Source organism: Ictidomys tridecemlineatus, chromosome 1 (genome assembly GCF_052094955.1).
Source record: "Ictidomys tridecemlineatus isolate mIctTri1 chromosome 1, mIctTri1.hap1, whole genome shotgun sequence".
In the NCBI taxonomy this organism is placed as follows: Eukaryota; Metazoa; Chordata; class Mammalia; order Rodentia; family Sciuridae; genus Ictidomys; species Ictidomys tridecemlineatus.
The window spans coordinates 23,822,544-23,842,431 of record NC_135477.1 but is presented as its reverse complement, the minus strand read 5'-3'; the positions used below and the strand labels follow the sequence as shown (position 1 = coordinate 23,842,431).

Here is a 19,888-nt window from a genome sequence, read left to right as displayed (position 1 = left end):
CCAAGACCCTGTCTCCATGTAAAAAACAGAAAGGGCTATGGATGTCGCTCAGTGGTAAAGCACCCCTGTGTTCAACTCCAGTACCAAACAAGCAAACAAACAACAACAACAACAAAAACTGGCTTATCTAACTTGAAATCCATGTTCTTAATTGCTAGGCTATCCTGCAGTCTTATTCTCAAAACAATCTCTACCCTGAGGTGAATAAAACTAGACTGAAGCCTCAATTAGGATGTCCACCTCTGCTCTGGGATTTATGCCCCCAGACCGTCTCCTCTCCAGCCAGCTTTGTGAAGTGGATAAGGGGCATACCAGAGATGATCTCAGACCAGAATGGACCTGGGAATTGCTGAGATTAGGTAGATATAGCAGGGAAAGATGTGGTACACTTAGGAAGAGAAGAGCTATCAGAAAACAGGTCTAATGGCTTGGACAGGACCTCCAAATGGAGACTGGTCATGGGAACCAAACTACTTCAAGGCTCTTCCAGATATAAGAATGCTAGTTCACGTATCTGTAATGCAGACTGCAATAAACCTACCTTTCTAGAAACAGCCTATACTTATCTTTGTTGGGACACCCATTTTCTAAGCACAGTGTAGCCTGGAAGCTTGAATTGGCAATTAAGTGGTTCTTTAGTGAGTAAGTGCCAGAATGTTCAAATCAATTAGTATTCAATATCCATAAAGGCAGGAACCTTATGGGTATGTATCCAATCAGCACAGGGCCGGGGACAAAGGAAGTTTTCAAAAATTATGAAATAAATGAACAAACTAATGAATTCTATATCCATTATATTTCACTCTAATAAAAAGCTCAGGTGGTACATATCACTGTCCCTTTTTTCTAGGCAAAAACAAATGAACTCCTATTTAAATCACATAGTTAGCATTAGATATTTTAGATTTTTTTTTTCTTAAGGTGCTAGGGTTCCAACTCAGAGTTTTGTGCATGCTAGGCAAGCTATATCCACACCCCATAGCTTTTGGTCTTAAATTCAGTATTTGAATTTAAGTTTCTAGGTTTCTTTGCTCTTTCCACCATACACAGCTGCTAAGCAAGTGGAAAAAATGGAAACCACCATTTTTTTATTCCTTACCCTCTTCCCCAATACTTCTCGTCTTTAAAACCTGCCCTTAAGAACCCTTGTTGAAGAGGTAGCCATGCTTACGCTCTTGGTAGCTTCTCCTAAACATAGCTGATTGGGCCATAGTGGACGTGTGTTCTACCGTCTGCCATTTCATTGGCTGACTGGGAACCAATCAGATCCGAACTTCCTTTTTTTTTTTCTTTTTAAGAAATGGAGTCTCAAAGCCAGAATGGAGGCGCACTCCTGTAATCCCAGGGGCTCCAGAGGCTGAGGCAGGAGGATTGCGGGTTCAAAGCCAGCCTCAGCAAAGGCAAGGCGCTAAGCAACTCAGTGAGACCCTGTCTCTAAATAAAACACAAAATAGGGCTGGGGATGTGGCTCAGTGGTTGAGTGCCCGAGTGCAATCCCGGGTTAAAAAAGAAAAGAAAAGAAAAGAAATGGAGTCAAACCATGTTGCCCAAGCTGATGTTGAACTCATGGGCTCCAGCAATCCACTTGCCTCTGCCTCCCAAGTAGCTGAGACTATGGGTGTAGATACTGCCCAGCTCCAGCATAAAATTTTGAGCTCAGAGAAGCAGAAGCTATTGTCAGGAACTGGTAGCTATCATAGAGCTTCTGATGCTAACAAGCTAACACCATGTAAACAAGGTGCTATCTGAAGAAAAGAAGGCTGGTCTACACTTAGAAGAGCACAGCTACGCTTTCAATCCATTTGGAACCCAAGACAGAGCCAAGAGTAGCTTCTTTTGGCTTGCACAGACTTTCTGGTTCCTAATTTCAGCCTCCCGAGGCTGGGATTTACTTCTCATCCTTGGGTTCAGTGAGATTTTCCTGCAACCTTTCAATAATCTATTGAGCAAGACAGCCCATTTCTTATCCCTTGCTCACAACTCAGTTGGGACCAAAGCGCTGACTTTGGAGGAACCGAAGATTTTCAAGGTTGTTTTCTTACTGGTAAAAATAAGTGGAGGGACCAGAGGAGCTCAAAATGTCTTGCTTCCAAGGAAGTACAAGAACCCCCAGAATATGGTGCCAGTGCCAGGAAATAAACAGACTCAGAGGAAGAAAGCTGAGGCAGGAAAAATTCTGTTGACTCATCTCCCCACTTCCTGTGCTGGCCTGTATTCCCGAGAAGGAAAAAACAATTCTGGAAAGTTGGAAGCAGTTTTGCTCAACACAGAACTCAGAGAAATCAGGACCCTGGCACCTTCACACTGCCAGATGTTAGGGCTGCTGCCTGCTAGAGGGTGAAGCCAATGTGGTCTTTGAGGCACAAGAATGTTCTACAAAGGAGTCATCTCAGGCACTGCGGCTCACGTCTAGGGTAGAAGGGTTTCCACAAAGCAACAACGGCTGCCGTATGCCCTGCTTGGCCTGCAGGATGGTAAAGCTACCAAAGTTGTTGAATCTTTCTGCTCTATGTCACCCTGTTGATGGACGGAGACAAAATTGTTCTTTCTTGGCAGGGACCCCCCCCGCCAGGCTCTGTTTGATCAAAAATGCTTTCCAAAAGCTACTCAGGTTCCATTCTTGGGAACTTGTAACTTCTGATTATCTATGTCCAAGGAATGGGTTTATCTTTAGTGCTGGGAAAACATCCTCCTTCTGAGATCTTCTCAGATGTCACCTGCCTCCAATTTCAAAGAATCAATTAGCAATAAGCAATATGAATTTCTACTGTCTATGAGCACCATGCTGGCAGAGGGTCTCAGAGACATCCTCTGGCAAGGATGGTCCTGGGAGTTCTGCATTGGCTCTTTTAGCTTATGTCTCTCCTCAGCCCACAGCCCACTTGCCATCTGGGCTCAGCCCATTCTTAGCCTTTCCCATGAGATCTGTAGAAGGGAGAGAACTTAATTCTTGGACTCTTTGTTACTTCAGCCCCCAAACAGTTAAAAGTGCCTCCTGCGGCCACATAGACTTGTTCCATGGTTCTGGTAGAATGATTCGGTGAAGGGCAGGGCCTGGCACCTATTGTTCATTGTTTGTGGACTTGGAATTACCTTCCAGGCACATGGGCTGAGACAGATGAGAGCACAGGGCGCTGGCACGCCCACACCTGTACAGCACTTCCTGGCTAAGGTCCAGCCAAAGGACCAGAAGTCACCTCTATGGACCCTCTACTTTACTGCCAGCTAGGTGAGAAGGCACCCAGGCAGAAACCTGGCACCCAGCGGGAGGTCCAGGGAGGCAGGGATGGTGCTGACTGAGCTGCTGCCCCAACATGGCTGGTGGAAATGCCTCAACTCGCCCACCGTGTCCCAGGTCAAAGGCATCACAATTGGGTCTTTGTTCCAGAGTTCAAAAGCCTCACTCACCACTCCTTCCAAAGCCAGCTCCCAGGACGCACAACAGGCTTCCCCCCACCCCCACCCCAGGCCTCCAGCTTCCCTACCAGAGGAACCACCTCCCAGGATCTGCAGTTTGGCCTTCTTCCTTTCTCCCTTCCACCCACTTAGTTCCTCTGGTTGTAAACTCCAGGCCTCCTGGCTTCTGATGGTGACAGAGAGGGTGGGTTTGTATGGGTGGCCACAGCACTCCAGTTCTCTGTGTAAACATCTGCAGCTGAGCAGCTGTCTCTACCCAGGGGAAAGACACTAAACTTCCAGAGAAGCAGGAAAGCTATGCACAGCAAGGCTTTCTCTACCTAACATCAGGGCCCTACTGAGTTCCCCAGCCAAGTTCACCCCAGGAGAGGGCTCAAGGAAGTCATCTACTCCAGCCCCTGTTCTCAAGAAGCTGCAAGACTACCTCCATTTTACAGAAGGGATAACTGAGGCCCAGAGAATCAGAAGGACCTGAAGTCAAGCAGACAGCAAGTGATAGGTAAAATCCTATTTCCAGGGAGGGAGCCAGATCAGGTTCCTCCAGCCACTCAGGGTGATGGGGAGATAGGGAGTCATGGGGAACAGATATCTCTGCACCATTTCCAAGTCTAACACAGACATTCATCTTTCCTCCAGGTAGGATTCCCAAGTGTTCCTAGGCTCCGGGAGGTGGGACAAGACACAAACACCCCTACGCATCTTAGAGTAGAACAGACTTCCTTTCATACGGAGCTTCCTCTTCCGCTATCCTGGCCAGTGGCTGACCCCAAAGACCCAGGAGCTCCTCAACTCCTGCTGCTGCAGGGTTACATGGCTGTGGGTGAGATGCGCAGGTGAGGTGAGAACCTCTAGGAAGAACTGACCTTGTAGAGAAATGGGCCCATCTTTTTGAGGTATAAGCCCCCAAACAAGCAAACACCCTTCTCCTGGCATCTCCCATTCCAGAGACCCTCCAATTCCAGAGACCCCACGGCAATGTCAGCTTCCCTAGGGAGCAGGATGGTGGGGTTGGCGATGGGACAGAGGCTGAGGGCAAAGCTGTTGAGGAAGGGACCACTGTGGTGGTTCCTGGAAGTGAAGGGTCAAACCTTGCATTAGAAACGTGGTTCTGCCAGGTGTGCAGCCAACCACCCCAGCCATGGCTCCAGGCATGAGGACAGAGCCTGACCTCTCTGAGAGAGGAACAGTCTATGAAAGGCCCAAGCTTTGGAGATCTGTTCTCAGGGAGCACATTCTGAGGCAGGAGTTAAAAGTGCTTCCTGCACAGGAGCCTGGGCCTGCCTCCCCCAGGAGGCCTGCTGGATTTCCCCAGCCTCTCTGCAGCTACCTGCCACCCAGAGGCACAGGAATCAGGGGCGCAGGATCATTCTAGTTTTACTTTGGATCTCAGAAGACTTCCTTCCCTTCCCTCTCTGTGCCTCAGTCACTCTGTCTACAGAATGGACTAATAGTCCTTTGGCTTCATTGGGCTGGGATGTGGCTCAGTGATAGATGACTTGCCTGGCAGGCATGAGGCCGTGGGTTCAATCCCAGCACCATAAGGAAAAAAAAAAAAAAAGTTGGTTTGTGTTCCTTTTGGGACCCGGAAAGAGACAGGGAAGAGAGAACAGGCCCCTCCCCTCTGGGAGTGTCCATGAAATACAGTCCAGGGAAGCTCCTGCACACAGGGGCCTCCCCGGTGCAAAATGAAACTGAAACAAGATGCCCAGCAACCAGCCCAATGCCCCCCAGCAGGCTGTGGGGCTCTGCCAGTAGAAGCATTGGGTCTAAGGCCCATCCCGGTCCCTGCAGGGGCCCACGGGCCCACAACTCGAAACTGACACACTCAGGATCTCCTTTTTCCACCCGCTACCAAAGACACCAAGGGACTTTGGTCCACTCTACAAGAACCTTGGAACCAGCAGTCCCCAGACTGCCCAGATACGGCCCCTACGTCAGCTTCCAAAGACACAGTGCTGTAGGACCTGGCTGCCGCCCTCAAGGCTCTCTTCCCAGGTCCCCAGCCTCTAGCTCCACAGCGGGCAGTCAGTTCACCAACCAGACTCCAGCCAACTCCCACAGGCCCGGGCCTTCCTTAGGGACTCTGGACCCCACAGTGAAGTCAAGGCCTGCTTTCCCAACCAGCTGGCTGAGTTCTCCTGCTCCTTCCAGGACCCCGGCTTAGAATATGGCCCCAACAGGGAAAGCCATGGCTGGACACTGCTGAGCCTGAAGCCACCTTCCCCAGGGGCCTCAGATGGCATGGGGTCCATGGGCAGGGGCTGAACAGTTATGCTCACGGCTGCCACCCTGGCCTTGCATTCACACAAGCCGGCTAATTACCCCCGAGCCAGGGAGACATTCTTCCACCACCAGGCAAGCTGCTGGCCTGTAGCCCAAACCAACAGGGGGAACTTCAGACTCCTTGGCCTCTCCCTGCCAGATGGAAATAACGTATAGCTGCAGAGGTGGGGGAGGAGGAGGGGAACAAAACCCAGCCAGGCCCGGGAGCCAGGCCGGGCCCTGAGTGGACAGCCGGATGGCCGGGCACTCACCGCTCTCGTTCTTCTCGATGACATCCACCACCTCCCCGGCCTGGAGGCTCAGCTCTGAGTTCTCTTGCTTCTTATAGTTGGACACCACCACGTACTGTTCCAGGATCATGGGCTCGGCGTTGGTGTCGGCACCTGGCGAGGGCAGAAAGCACGCGGTGAGCCAGCGGCCGGCCATGGCCCCGCGGCCGGGGCGCCCCCTGTCCATCAGCCTCGGGGGAGGCTGCTCGGTCGCCAGTGCTGCTCCGAGGGGCTGCCCGCAGCCAGGGCTCGCAGCAGCTCTCCGGGCCCCAAGGACAGGCCATATAGCAAGGCTCCACACCGGCCCGCTACCCTGCGGGGACCGGGGGACATGGGGAGCCAGGGGACAGGGGGAGGAAGAGGGGGAGGACAGAGACAGAGGCAGACAGAGATGGAGGCCAAGGATGTGGAGGAAAAGGGCTTCTGCTGAGAAGAGTTAAGTCACAGCCCAGCATTGGGGAGCTGAGGGAGCGGCCTGGGGCCCAAGTGGTCTGTCCAGACGCTGGGGCCAGCAGGGGTGTGTGGAGGGCCCCAGGGGGCGGGTGGGCGGCCCATGAGGGCTGAGGCCAGAGCGCAGGAGGGAGAAAGAGGAGAGGGAGGAGGAGGCCCTGCCTCTGCCCCCAGCCCTGTAAACCCAGAGAGAAAAGGCAGCCCGGCTCCCCTCGGGCGGGAGAGGGAGAGAGCGGGAGAGACTTCTCTGCAGCCCAGGCCCAGCGAGGAGTCCAGAGGGTTTGAGGCCGCCAATCAGTGGGGTTTACTTGCAACCCTTAAATAGAAACACATGAGACCCATCGAATGAGGAGCTGGGGGTGGAGGCAGGGGAGGAGGAGGGCTCAGACTGTTTACTTGAAACCCAAGAAGAAAGTCCCAGCGCCAGCGCTGGAGAGCCCAGCCCACCCCCCGCCAACTTTTCCTCAAGTTCGCCTCCATTCCTGCCCCTCTGGCTCGCCAAGGGACGGGCACAGACGGCCAGCCCCAGGCAGCTTGCCCTGCCCACGTCCAGAAGGACCTCAGTGGACCTGGCTGCCGTCCTCTCCTCACACAGGGGTGGACTCAGTCTCCCTGTGCCCTGAAGTGCGGGGCTTGAGGGTGCTCATCCTCTACCACCCTCCTGCCACCCTCACCAGCAGTTTCAGGAGCCTGAGGGGACGTAGCACAGGGAGGGCAGGTGGGGCCCAGGCTCCCAAGAGCAAATTCTCTGTCCTCCTTGGCCACTGCACCAGTGGGACATTCATCAAGCACCCCACTGGAAGGTGGGCAGCCTGAGTGCCCATCTCAGCTCCCTGGCTGTGCAGATGTGACATCCTGTGTAAACCTCTTTGCATTTCAACTATTACACTCTCCAACACCCAGGATGTCACGTGCCCTGACAGGAGTGAAAAAAACCCACAAGCCAAAGACTGGCTAGAGCCCTCCTTCGGGAAAACCTTCCCAGCCCTCTCCCAGCCCAAATAAAATTCCTAAGTACACTTCTTAAACTGTACGCCTGCCAGTCAGTTGGGGTAGTGCCCTGTAACCCCAGAACCTGGGAGGCTGAGGCAGGGGGATCACAAGAGCCCAGGGGTTTGAGGCCAGCCTGGGAAACGTGGCATGCCTGCCAATCTCCCTGGAGGCTGGGGTGCCGCAGAACTGGCCTGGCTGCAGAAATAGCTGAGGTTCTCCTCTCAGCCCCTCGGTGCCTCAACCCACGGCCACAGGCCCTACACTCCTGAGCCTGACTTATGTGCCAGCACCTCACAACAGCCCCCTTTCCCCACTTTACAAACTAATCAGCGGCTCAGAGAAAGCAAGAGACTCCCCCAGTTCCCACTGCTGGTATGGAGAGAACCAGGATTCCCCAGTGTCTTTAGGATCAAGTCCATCTCTCTTTCCATTACAGAACCACCTGATGTCTGTTTCCACACATGTCACTCTTTGACTACAGTGGTCCCCAACTTGGTGGCACTGAATCACCTGAGGAGCTGTTTAAAAACACCAGCTTCAGAGGTCCAGGTTCAGGTGGTCAGAACCCAGGAACAAGTATTTTGTAGACACCCCATAATGCCCCATGTTCTGGGGGTGCAGCCAGGAATGAGAAGCACTGCTTAGATCTTTGTTGGGCAGCCTAGGCAGGGGGCACTGGCCACATTACTCTGGGAAACCCCAAGGGAGGCCCTCCTGGGGGGAGATAGAAACCCACTGCCCTGGCGGCTTTCTAACACATAGTGTGGGCCCTGCGGCCCCAGCAGGACTCTTTGGAGACCCAGAAGGGACCCCGCCCCTGCTGAGGTGTGCCACATGAGTGTGTACATGCAGCCCCAGGCAGCCCCTCCACAGGCGGATTGTATTTCAGGCAAAAATGCAACCAACAGCTGGGCAGCAGGCTGGCTCCGCCCCTGCACTCAGATGCTGCCAGCTTCTGTGCCTGCCCTGCCAGCAGGACAGCAGCAGCACTAGGCAAACAGATGTCCCCCAGTGTGTCCCCAAGGGACATCAGCTTCCAAGTCCTGGGGGCGCCCCAATTCTACCAGTAACAGCAGACCTCAGTTGAGGCTTCCTCAAGGTCCAGTCCTCCGTAAAGTGCCCCACTGCAGTCCTGTTCTGTCTCATTTAATCTCCGTGACAGCCTTATGCAGTAAGCCCTGCTGTAGCCCCACTTTACATATGGGCAAACTGAGTCTCAGGAAGGGAAGTGATTTTCCTAAAGTCCCACAGCTGCACCCAAGTCCAGCTGACCTTCATATATGATCTTTACTTCTTCGGCACCTTATATGGCCAATGGGGTGCCAGGTACCTGGTCTTCAGGGAAGAGTCCCTTCTCACTCTATCCCCAGACACCCTGGCATACAGGTGGTGTCTAAGAAAGACTGTAGTGTGAGATTCTTGCTGCCTCTTGCTGCCTCTATTGGCAGACCCCAGGACCCATTAGGTGGTGGATACTCTGTGTGAAGTGAATGATCTGGCAAGACACAGGACAGAGGGATCTGGTGTTGTTGAGCCGATCCCGGCCTTACATGCTGAACAGGGGAAAACTAGACAATGGAACTGGAAGAGAAGAGTGGGAGCTGGGGAAACTGAGGCAAAGAGGAGCTCCCGATTTGTGGCCAGAGAATGCTGGAGCAAAGAGGAGGTGCTGGCAAAGTGGATCCCATCAGCTCGTTTTGATCCACGCCAAGAAAAATTTGAGGCAAGATTTCCAAAGTGGAGGAAAATCTACTCCCTGGCCCCTCCTCCCAGCCTCTGGAAAATTGGTCTGGAGTCTTCTGAAGGCCCACACTCTGGGACACAGGTAGGGAGGTGAAGAGAATGCAGGGCCAGCGCTACAGAACTCAGACGGGCTGTAGCTTTTCCTGGAGGCCACTCCTTAGGTTGTGGGACAGACACACAGAAAGACAACTTGTCCTTCCTGCTGCCCACCCCTCCCCCAACACAGGCACTGCCTCTTAGGGCGTCACTATGCCGCACTGCCCTGGGGCCAGGGTGGCGGGTGTGCTGGGAGGTGCCAGGACCAGGTATCCAGATGAGAAACTGCGGCCGGTGGGCCAGGCAGCTGGTGGGCAGTGATGTCATCCCAGAGGCGGCTCTGGATCCCCTCCCAGCCAAAGCTTGGAAAATTGGGGGCTGGAGGAGTCTGCCCGAGAGAAGGGAGGGGAGGGGCAGAGGAGGGAGCCTCTGGTGTTCAGATGAAAAGGGTTTGGCAGAAGCAAGGAGGAGGGCTGGACCCCTGGTAGAGAGCAGAGCCTCCCCCAGGTTGGAAGGGGACTTCGCAGAGCCTCATTCAGAGGCAGACCTTGTGCTGGATCTGCTGGGGCTCCGGGGGTCCCTGGAATCCCTGCCCTTCCCTTGCCTCACACCTGTGTTTCTCCAACACCCACCTGGATGGAACCCTGGCTCCTGGTCAATCCTGTCTGCCAACTTAAAACTTCTAAACGTGCTCCGGCATCTTCAGTGGCTCCCTGTTACCTACAGAATAAAGGCTGAATTCAAGCCCGATCTTTCTTGCAATCTAAGCTCAAGTTCCTTGACGCCCTGCACGCTTTCATGAAATATTCATGATTCAAAACACATGCATTGAGCACCTACTGCGTGCCAATGACAAAATTTTATGCAAGATCTGACTTTCTTAGCCTTTGCTGCAGTCCCTGCCCCTGCCTGGAATGCCTTCCCTTCTCTTTGCCAAACCCAATTCTCCCCTAACATTTCTGCCCCTGCAGAAGGCTCCCCCATCACCCTAGCCATGGTGCCCCCTCCTGTTCTCTCCTGGACTTTTTTATTGGGCATGGATGCCCAACCAGACTGTGTGCTTCATTCCACAGTCTCCATGATAAGTGGTGACACCCCAGGACAGGTGCCATAGGATGGGACAAAAATCATTATGAGATTCATCCATGCAAAAGCTTAGGATCTGAGGGTCAGGTCCAGTTCTGCTTTACCTTTACTTGCTCTATCCTGGGGAGGACACTTAACCTCTCTGAGATGTAGCTTCCTCAACTGCACACAGAAAAAAAAGCAGAACCTCATAGCTGTGCTGAGCATGGAGTGAAGTTACAGGGGTTAAAGTCCGATGTAAACTGTAGGGCTGTGTCTCTGCAACATGCCTCTCCCGTACCCACCTCCAGGCAGGCAGCCAGCACTTGCCAGCGGGAAAGAGCCAGACCAGAGCTCCCTGGGCCCACTCCGGGGTGGATGCCAGACTAAGTAGCCCCCAGACCCTTATCTATTAGCATCTTTAGCACCAACCAGTCACCTCTGAGTTTCCTGTCTCAAGACTTCTCCAACAACTTCTCAAGACTTTTGAGACACCAAAGCCCAGAGAAACCTGGTGACTTGCCTGAGACCCCAACACTGGACTCCCCTCAGCCAAACTGCCTCTCCTGGGTCTTTGGCTCCAAGCAGCGGGGCTCCTCCTGAGAAGACAGGTTATGTGGTGGCCTCTGCCCCAGGATCCCTGTCACTCCCCCAATCCTGGGCATGCCACCAAGGCCCCTCCAGCCCCTCACAAGCCCCTCCCAGGCTGCATTGGGGCTGCTGGTCTCTCAGCTATACGTTTGGTGAATAAAATGTATCACTGTGGGCCAAGTGGCTCACTGGCTCATGCAGAGGGGAAAAAGGGACAGGCGCCCAGTGATGAGCTCAGGCCCCAGCCCCTCGTCACAGGGAACACCAGAAGGATGATTGCAAGGGAAGCAGGCCCTCCCCCACCACTGCCTCCTCTTCTCCTGGCCCCTCTCCCAGGACGTCGGCCTCCCATTCCCTGCCAACAGCTGTGGTAGGGAGGGCTGGGGCCTGGGCTTTAAGCCCTGGAGCCAGCCCAGCCCCCTCTGACCCTCGACCCTTCTGCTTTTCCTCCAAGCCCCCAGCCTGCATCTCTGCTCTTAGAAATGAAGGGGCCCCATGGAAGACCATTCTGGAAATCCCATCCTTCCCTTGATCATCTCTGACCAGGCACTGAAAATCCCGATGTTCAGGGTTTTGTTTTGTTTTTTTCTTGACATTGTCTAGCAAGACCAAAGGCTAAAGTCAAGTCCCTGACCCATGGCCCAGTTCTGCCCAGACACAGGCCAAGGCCCCTGTCCCTGAGGGCCATGTGGGCCGGCCTGGCAGGCCAAAGCCTTGAAAACCCCCAGGCTAGCGGCAGCTTCAATATCTGTATTGCTGGGTCCTGGGAGCTGTGACCCATCCTCGGTCACAGTCACAAGACAGCTCCACCCCCACCCCAAATCACCAGTTCCCCACTGAGATCTCTGGAAACCAGGCTTGGCACAAGGACCTCAGCTCCCTGCCTTGGTTTAACCACCTGAAGTGAGACCAGTCACCTTTGCCTGGCCTGCCCCACACTCACAGGGACAGCCAATGAGATAATGCCAAAGAGAATGGTAGCCCACCACCACACCACCGCCCGAGCGCTTTCTGTGTGTCAGGATCCCCAAGGTAGCATTACACCCCCCTAGAGGGGTTGCGCAAGCCGCTCCAGGCGGCTCAGCCAGGACGTGGCAGAGCCGGGCTTCAAACCCACACACCCTGTGGCCAGAGCACATCTGCTCACAGCTGTCTGCGTGGTCAGCACCCCACAAAGGGCTTCAAGGCTGGATCTGAGAATGAAAAAGGGGTAGCCTGGCAGGCCGAGGGCACGGAGAGTGCCAGATGCCCTGCATGCCGACAAAGGGCCGCCGCAAGTCACAGGGAAACAAGCGGAAAGGAGCCCGCGGGCACCGGCTCCGGAGCATGCGCGCTGGGACCCACATGTTCGCATGCACGCAGGCACATGCACACCGGGCAGTACCTGTCACGTCCTTCTTGGGAGACTCAGCCCAGCTGGACAGCCACACTTCAGAGTCCCCCGAGAGAGCAAGCAGCAGGAGAGGAGAACCAGAGGAGAGAGAACCGTTAGGCAGGCAGGAGGTCCACCCGAGTGCTGCAGGCGCCGCTGGATCAGCAGCCGTGGGCGGAAGGCGGGGGAGGGGAGGGGAGTGATTTCCTGGCCCTGGGATGGCTGCTGGGCGTGGGCCTGTGTGATTACAGAGGCTGGGACCGGGATAATGAGGTGTCTGTCGAAACGCAGGAATCCTCTGGAGCGCAGAGAATCCTACGCAAAGCCTCCCTGCAGTGGGACCCTCTGGTTCCAGGGCCCTGCAGCAGGCACCCCTCTCTTCTCTGTGGCCATGTGGGTGGCTGGCCCCACAGAGCTCCCGGGATTCTGGTGAGCTAACAGGCTGAGCAGCCTGGACCCAGAAGCTCAAATGTAAGGGCTGAGGCACTCAAGGCCAGGCTCCAGGTTTGGGGGTGCCAATCTACTAGGTACCCTTGCTCAGCTCTTGCCACAGTCCCACCCAGTGAGAGTGGAAGGAAGTCTCCCTGATAGAGCCTCACTCCTGGCTCTAGGCAAGAGGGACCTCTAGTGACCAGGACATGACCGCTCTGTTCCACGCTCAGACAATGGTGTTCCATCTGGGCCTCAGTTTCTCACCTGTAAAATGGGGTTAAGTTATCCTGTGGAGGAGGAGCAAAAAAATCAAAGCACCATAGAAGAACATCTGATTATGAGATGTGGTGCCACTAACGTCCTGAGGCAGAAAGCTCTTGGCCTAATCACGGGTGTGAACATTTTTAGAACATCAGAGCTATAACACATGCAGCCCGGGTGCTGGCTGCCAGTACAGACTCATTTACTTCCCACACAACCCCAAGAGGTGGGCACGCATCTGTGGACCCATCTTGCAGACAGGAGCCATTCAGACAGGGGAAGTAACTGGCCCAAGTTTCCAGGAGCCAGAAATGGAACCAGGCCTGGCGGCACCCCAAGTCGAATACTTTCTCTGCTGGGCTGTTCATCACCTCCAAGGAGCAGAGAGCTGGCTGCTGTGGGGATAATTATAGGAAAACATGGAGATGTAAGTCTGAGAGCAAACCCTTGCACTGTCCACCAGGCTGTCCAGGAAAGCTGCCTGATCCCTTCACAGATAGTAACAATAAACAGCAGCATACATTTATATAGCACTTACTGTCTGCCAAGCTTTGTACCAATACTTTCCATAGAGTAACATATTTATTTTTCACAACAGTTTACAGTGGTAGATACTATTATTCCCTCCCTTTTGCAGATGAAGAAACCAAACCAGAGAGGTTAAGTTACTTGCCCAAAGCTGCAAGCTAGTAGTGTCCATCTCTTTAGGGACACAGACCTCAGGTGATCAGAGCTGGATGCCACTTACCATTTAAAGCACCTCACCCTCTCCCTTGCTGAGCAAGCCACCTTCCAATTGCAGGCTGACTTTCCACAGAGAAATGGGAAGATGGCCCTTCCAGATTGCATTGGAAGCCCACAGACTTCCAATTGGGGGCTCTGTGGAGAGGTTTAGGGAGGCCTATGGAGTCTGCCTGGGCTCAAATCCAAGCTCTGTCCCTTTGAGGAAGTTACTTAACCTCTCTGATCCTGTTCCTGATCTTGTTCAACTCAGGATGAAGTGACGTACTTACCTCCAGTTGCTGTGAGGATTAAATGAGGTAATACATCACAGTGCCCTGCATGGTGCGGCTCAGAAGGGTGAGCGGCCATTGGCCATATCTATCTCGAGTGTGTTCGCACACACCGGATTCCCTGGGTTCAGTTCCCTCCGAGTGCCGAAGGAAAATCATGCTCCCAGGGTTGCCAGGATGGAAACTCGATGGCATTCGCTACTGTACATACCAAGAACACACTGGCACCTGAGCCCAAATATTTCCCCGCAGTCACTCTCAGACACCAGGTCAGCCGAATCGGGGTCAAGGGATGAACAGGGTTCGATCTGCAGCCAGAGCCTGTCCCTAGGCCTAGTAGTCAGCAGGCGCCTTGGCAGCAGGACTTCCAGCCCTGGCGTGGCCTGGACACGGACAATGCGCCGGAGCCCCCCCAGGGCTACGCGGTGTGGCCGAGCAGGCCCGAGCTCCCGCTGGGTGCCCACATCTTGCTAAGCCTCCAACTTCCCACTGCCCAACCCAGAGATGTGGCTCCGTGGGCTGCCCAACCAGCAGTGCCCAGCCACGCCCCCGGGGAGGCTAGTGCCAGGCCCAGCCCAGCCCCGCCTGTCCCTGCTGAGAGGTCACCCACAACCCCCTCCACCTCTGATGGCGGCTGTGCTCCACTCCTCCCTTTTGGGGTTCCTGGTGAGGAAATGCTCTGGGAAAGGCCGACCTCTTTCAGGGGACCCAGGCGTCTTCCCCAGCCCGGAGAACCCAGGAGGGCCTGTCCACTAGAACGGGGGTCGACAAGGGGCCTCCGTGGAGACCCTCCTGTGGCAGGGCACGTGCAGCCGTGGACAGGATGGGAAACCAGGAGCAGGCTGCTCCCAGGCGTCACTTACAGAGCCACTCGGGGGGCTGGGCCTGGATGAAGGGCAGCCCACCCGAGCTCAAGCCTGTCCCCTGGCCTTCCCTGCCCCCAAGAGAAAATGGGAAGCAGACCAGAAACCAGCCTGTCCTTCTCAAAGAAAAGAAAGATGACCTCTTCCCCAGTCCCCTGGAGGTGCAGAATCACTCCAACGCCACTGCTCCCACCCAGCGCCCGCCGCAGTCCCTTCCCCCCAGGCCACCCGAGCAAGCCCTCTCCCCGGGTGGGAAGGGGCCCTTCCGCTCCTTACGATGAACAGAGGACAGCCCTGGCTCGCCAACCCTGGCTGTCTGGCCAGGAGGCAGAGGAGGCTGCTGGCGCAGGGCTGGGGAAATGCAGATGGAGAGACAGCGAGGTGGGGTGAGGGGCGCCAGAGGGTGCAGCCGAAGGAGCAGCTGTGACCGACACAAACCAACTGCTTTCTGTCCTCCCCCCTGCCTCCACCTCCCTCTCCTGGTGACACAGAACTAAAGGCCCTACGGAACAGGGTCACGGGCCTGCTGCGAAGCAAGGGGCACTGGACTGGGAATCTGCATGAGGAGGTCTTGCCCATAACCAGCTGTGTTATTTTGGGCAAGTGGCTTGACTCCTCTGAGCCTCAATGCTCAAACTGTAAAATTAAGCACGTGGGCGTACTGATCTCTAAGGTAGTTGTCTGATGTTGTAGACTTTCCAGCAGAAACCTGGTAGTCTCCACAACACGAGTGCACCATAGCTGAAAATAATCTTTTCAAAGAAAGAGATCACCTTTCCAGAGAAAAAACGCTCAAACGTGGTCTCAAGGGAAGGAAACTCAAGTTCGAAAGGGATCTCTCCGGCACTAGCAGAAATTGGGAACAAGACTCAGAGAAGCCTAGTTCTTGTGCTCAGCTCACCCTGCTGCTGTTGCTCACTAACTTGGGGGGGGGGCATTTAGCAAGTCTCTGAGCTTCTTTTCCTTCCATAACGTGGGCTTGAAATGACCTACTCTGCTTCCTTCACATGGATACTTTAAGACTGGAATGAAGGCAGGGGTGGTGGTGCAGGCCTGTAGTCCCAGTTACTCAGGAGGCTGAGGAAGGAGGATCCCCAGTTAGAGGCCAGCCTGGGCAATTTAGCAAGACCCTGTCTCAAAGTAAAAAATAAGAAGGGCCAGGCATGTGGCTCAGTGGTAGAGCATCCCTGGGCTCAGTGGCCAGTACTGGGGGAAAAGAAGCCTGAAGTGACCTTAGGCTCCAGCCACAGTGTTCCTCCTGGCTGGCGAGGCCAGCCACACTGCAGGCCCAGGGAAGCCCAGGTGTGTGCAGGTCACAGCCAAATTCAGGGACCTGAGGGTGCTTCGATGCTGACCCCGGTTCTTGCCAGGTCCAGGTGATGACGAAGCCAAGGACTGCACGACAGGGGCCTGACTTTATGGGGGCTCCCAGGACGACCCCGCCTGGCCAGTCTGGGGGAACCCTCCATTTGCCTATTAAGTCTTCCTTTAACCTCGTGCAACTCCAGAGCACCGGGAACTGAGTGCAACCTACCCAAATCTAGTCCTCAGCCACGTTTCTGGGAATGCCTCCCTGGTGCAAGGCAAGTTCCACCACCAAACTAATAAATCCAGAGTGGGCCGGGAGCCCAGGTGGGAGAGACAGGGCCGAGCACTGCCAAGGCCCAAGGCTCAAACCCCGTGGAGAAAGAAAGCCAACTGAAGGCTCGGGGGACCAGGCAGGGCCACCCCTTATCAGCTTCCACAGCCCCTGCCCTGAGGTCCTGGAGGGGAGGGACAGCAGAGACCCTGCAGGACCGCCCCACTCCTGGGAATTCTGTTGTTCTTACCCACCACCTTGAACTGGCCTCCCAAAAACTGCTGGACCCTGGTCCTTTCCTCACTGTGGTACCTGACCCTGCACAAGGCTGGAATTCTTGTTTCCTGTAGACCACACCTGCTTCTTTTTCTTTGTAACTAGGCCACCCGGAATCTGGCCACTGCTTTCAGGCCATCCACTATGGAGGGCCTGGCGGCGGCTGGCCTTACTACCCAATCGTAGTTGCCAAGCCAGAAAACAAACCACTGTGCGAACATGTCTTCCCATCCAGACTCACCTGACTTAAGCCTGGAGTGAGTGGTTCACTTGTTTGGTGTGTGCTATGGTTTGTGGGGTCTGAAACACGTTTACACGTCATCGCCATTGTAACACTGTTGGGAGGTGGGGTGTAGGGAAGGGGTCTGGAGTCCCCGGATGAGACAATGCCTTTCCCCTAGGAATGGGTTAGCTACTGTCAGAGTTCTGCCCCTTTTCTCTCTGGCACATGCCCTCTTGCCCTTCTGCTTTCCATCCTAAGTTGAAGCCGCAGATGTGGCTGCCTGATGTGAGACTTCCCAGCCTTAAGAACCCAATAAACCTCTTTTCTTTATAAATTATCCAGTCTCGGGTATCCTGATATAGAAACAGAAATGGACTAAGATGGCATGTGTGAGCTGCTTCTCACAGGGGAATCTCTGTGAAGGTTATTTCAGCATGAGCGGCAGCTGCCATCTGGCCATAAGTACTTATAGCAGGAAGACATAATGCCCTTGTACCAGAGGGGAGGGGTTCATGCTGCCAGAGCAGCAGCTCTGCCCAGGCCCTGCCTCCTACTCCAACCCTTGCAGGTGGCTGGTTTCATGGCGGTGTGCTGGGCTGTCACCTATGGCCTCATGCTGAAGGGCCTTGGGCTGTTTAATGCTCCTCTGTCACGGGGCTGAAATCATTCATAATTTATGAACAAAGAGGCCCTGTGTTTTCATTTTGCATTGAGCTCCAATTATGTAGCTGGTTATGCCCAAGGCCTGAGGGTCCTGTTGCACAGACTTTTGAGCTAAATAAATAGAGTACTTAAGAGGAGTGTTAGTAGGCTAGATTTCTGCTAGGTATCTTCTTCTTTTCTTTCTTCTTTAAAAAAAAATTTTTTTTTAATTGTAGATGGACACAGTGCCTTTGTTTTATTTACTTATTTTTAATGGGGTGCTGAGAATCAAACCCAGTGCCTCATGCACGCGAAGCCAAGTGCTCCACCACTGAGCTACAGCCCCAGCCCATCTCCTGAGTTTCTTCTGCAAGACAAAAAGCAAATCCTCAATGCAGACCTCCTTCTGGCTTCTTAGTGGTACCTTAAGGCTAGGAAGACCACGTAAGGATTTAGAACCAGAAACAGGAAGACACTGTCCTAAGTCACGCAGCAAGTAAGTAGTAAGGCTGGGGATAGACTATACCCCACTCACTTAACGTTCATGCCATGCACGGGGTTCAACATTTTCTGGGCATTACTTTCTTTAATTCTTACAACAATCTGAATTTGGCAGGTGAGGGATGTGAAGCCCAGGGGAAATCAAGGTTCTTAAGGCTCCACAGCAAGGAAGTGATGGTGTCAGCCTTGGAACAAGGCAGGCTGGCTGGGACCTGGGACCCAGGGGCCCTCATGGAGGATATTGTTTTCTGGATCCTCCACAGTCACTGGCCAAGGCCCATTCATTTCGACTGTGCCTCTCTTTGTCCATGCAGCCGTGTTCCTACTCTCTGTGCACTTGGCAAGACAGGGCCTGCCCCTTCCCCAGAGTCCTGCCTCTCCCAGAATCCAGGGTACATGTGGGGCAGCCCAACCCGGAACAGGAATGCGCCCCGACCCTCTGGCCGCTCAACTATGCAGTCAGGGAACAGTCAGTCTCCCTGCTCAGGTGGGGAATGGGGTGCGGAGAGGGGCTGGGCCCGGAGCCACCCACAGCCCCTGAGGACTAAGTTCAAGGGCGCCTGCCTAGGCCAAGGCTGGACCAGAAGGCGGGAGGCCTGATCGGCCCCTGGGAGCGCTGCAGCTGCCTAGGGGGCAGCCCTGGGGGGGCAGCAGCCAAGGTGCCAAGGAGAGCTGAAGCTTCCCAGTGAAGACAGGTGCTGTGGTTGGCTGGAGGCACCGTCGTGGGTGGATGGTGGGACGCTGTGGGGGGGGCGGGTCTGAGCCTCTACTCCCGCAGCTGCTGCATGACCCCATGGCGGCCCCTGGGATGGCAGCCTCCCCCTCAGTTCTCAGGTTCTCACCTCGCCCTGCTCCACCAGGATGTGTGTGTGTGTGTGTGTGTGTGTGTGTGTAAAAGACAAACTCAACACTGTGCAGAGTTCCAGGATCCCAGCCACCCACCTCCCTGGGGTGGTCCACCTTGGTGGTCCTCCCCCACTTAGTGGGATGTCCCCCCATTACCCCACCCACCAGCTCCCTGAGAAGCCCAAGCCCCAGCCCAGTACGCGTGTCAGGAGAAAGAGGCAGGCCGAAGCCCAGAGCGCTGGGCCCCAGCTCCACAGGCCTGCCTGCTGCTCCCAGCTCAGTCTCCATGGGAGGGAGCTGGGAGGGAGCAATGGAGCTAGGGTGGTACCCTTGGGACACATTCCCACCCAAGCTGAAAAGCAGAGGGTCTGCAGAAGAGCCTCTGTGATCAAGCTATCAATGGATCAATTCCAGTTATTTGATGAGCATCAGCCCCGCGCACACCTGGGGGCCTTGTTTTGGACCACCTGACTGTAGATACAGCATGACAGTGGGGACAGGGGTACACACATCTTTCCCATGCAGTCCTGTCTATTTCAGGAGTCTTGTTGGCTTGGGGAGAGAGCCTGGCTCCTCAGCCACCTGCCTGATACTACTAGGGCCATCACAAAAGTGATTCCTTCCTTCCGAAGACTGCCCAGACCCAACGGGAGGCAGGTTGCTCTTGGGAGTCCAAGGCCAAGCCTTGGAGGCTGAGCCTGTGTAACTGGGCTGCCTTTGGGGCAAAGCTCACAAGGCTGTAGCAGACACCTGGCTGGATGCTGCCATGAACTAGACCAGGACAGGAATGCAGATGAGGGTCGGGGGTTGGGGACAGAACTCATCCCTGAGCAGAGGTTGAGGACACCCACTTTGCAAAGTCCGCCCGTCTCCCTCATCTTGCCTGGTACGATTCGCTGACTATTTCAGCTGGCTGCAGAATGACTGGTTAGGACTAGAGTCCTAGCAACTATCTGGCACATAGTAGGTGCTTAATAAAAATTTGTTGAATCTCTCCAGGTAGAACTAAAGTTCCTTCAGGGTCTTAACCCTG

The 19,888-nt window shown here is 54.6% G+C and overlaps 1 protein-coding gene across 7 annotated transcripts in view; it reads right to left on the bottom strand.

The window, feature by feature from the left end:
- Positions 1-19,888, bottom strand: part of Sh3pxd2a (SH3 and PX domains 2A) — a 219,364-nt gene that overhangs the window by 52,800 nt on the left and 146,676 nt on the right. For 5 of the 7 annotated variants that reach the window (XM_078015474.1, XM_078015569.1, XM_078015641.1 and 2 more), the window contains one exon: positions 5,952-6,083. In XM_078015474.1, coding sequence (XP_077871600.1) covers positions 5,952-6,083 — 132 coding nt within the window. Of the gene's footprint in view, positions 1-5,951; positions 6,084-12,231; positions 12,277-19,888 lie in introns of all 7 variants that reach the window. The other 2 variants (XM_078015409.1, XM_078015529.1) reach the window with 1 other exon arrangement.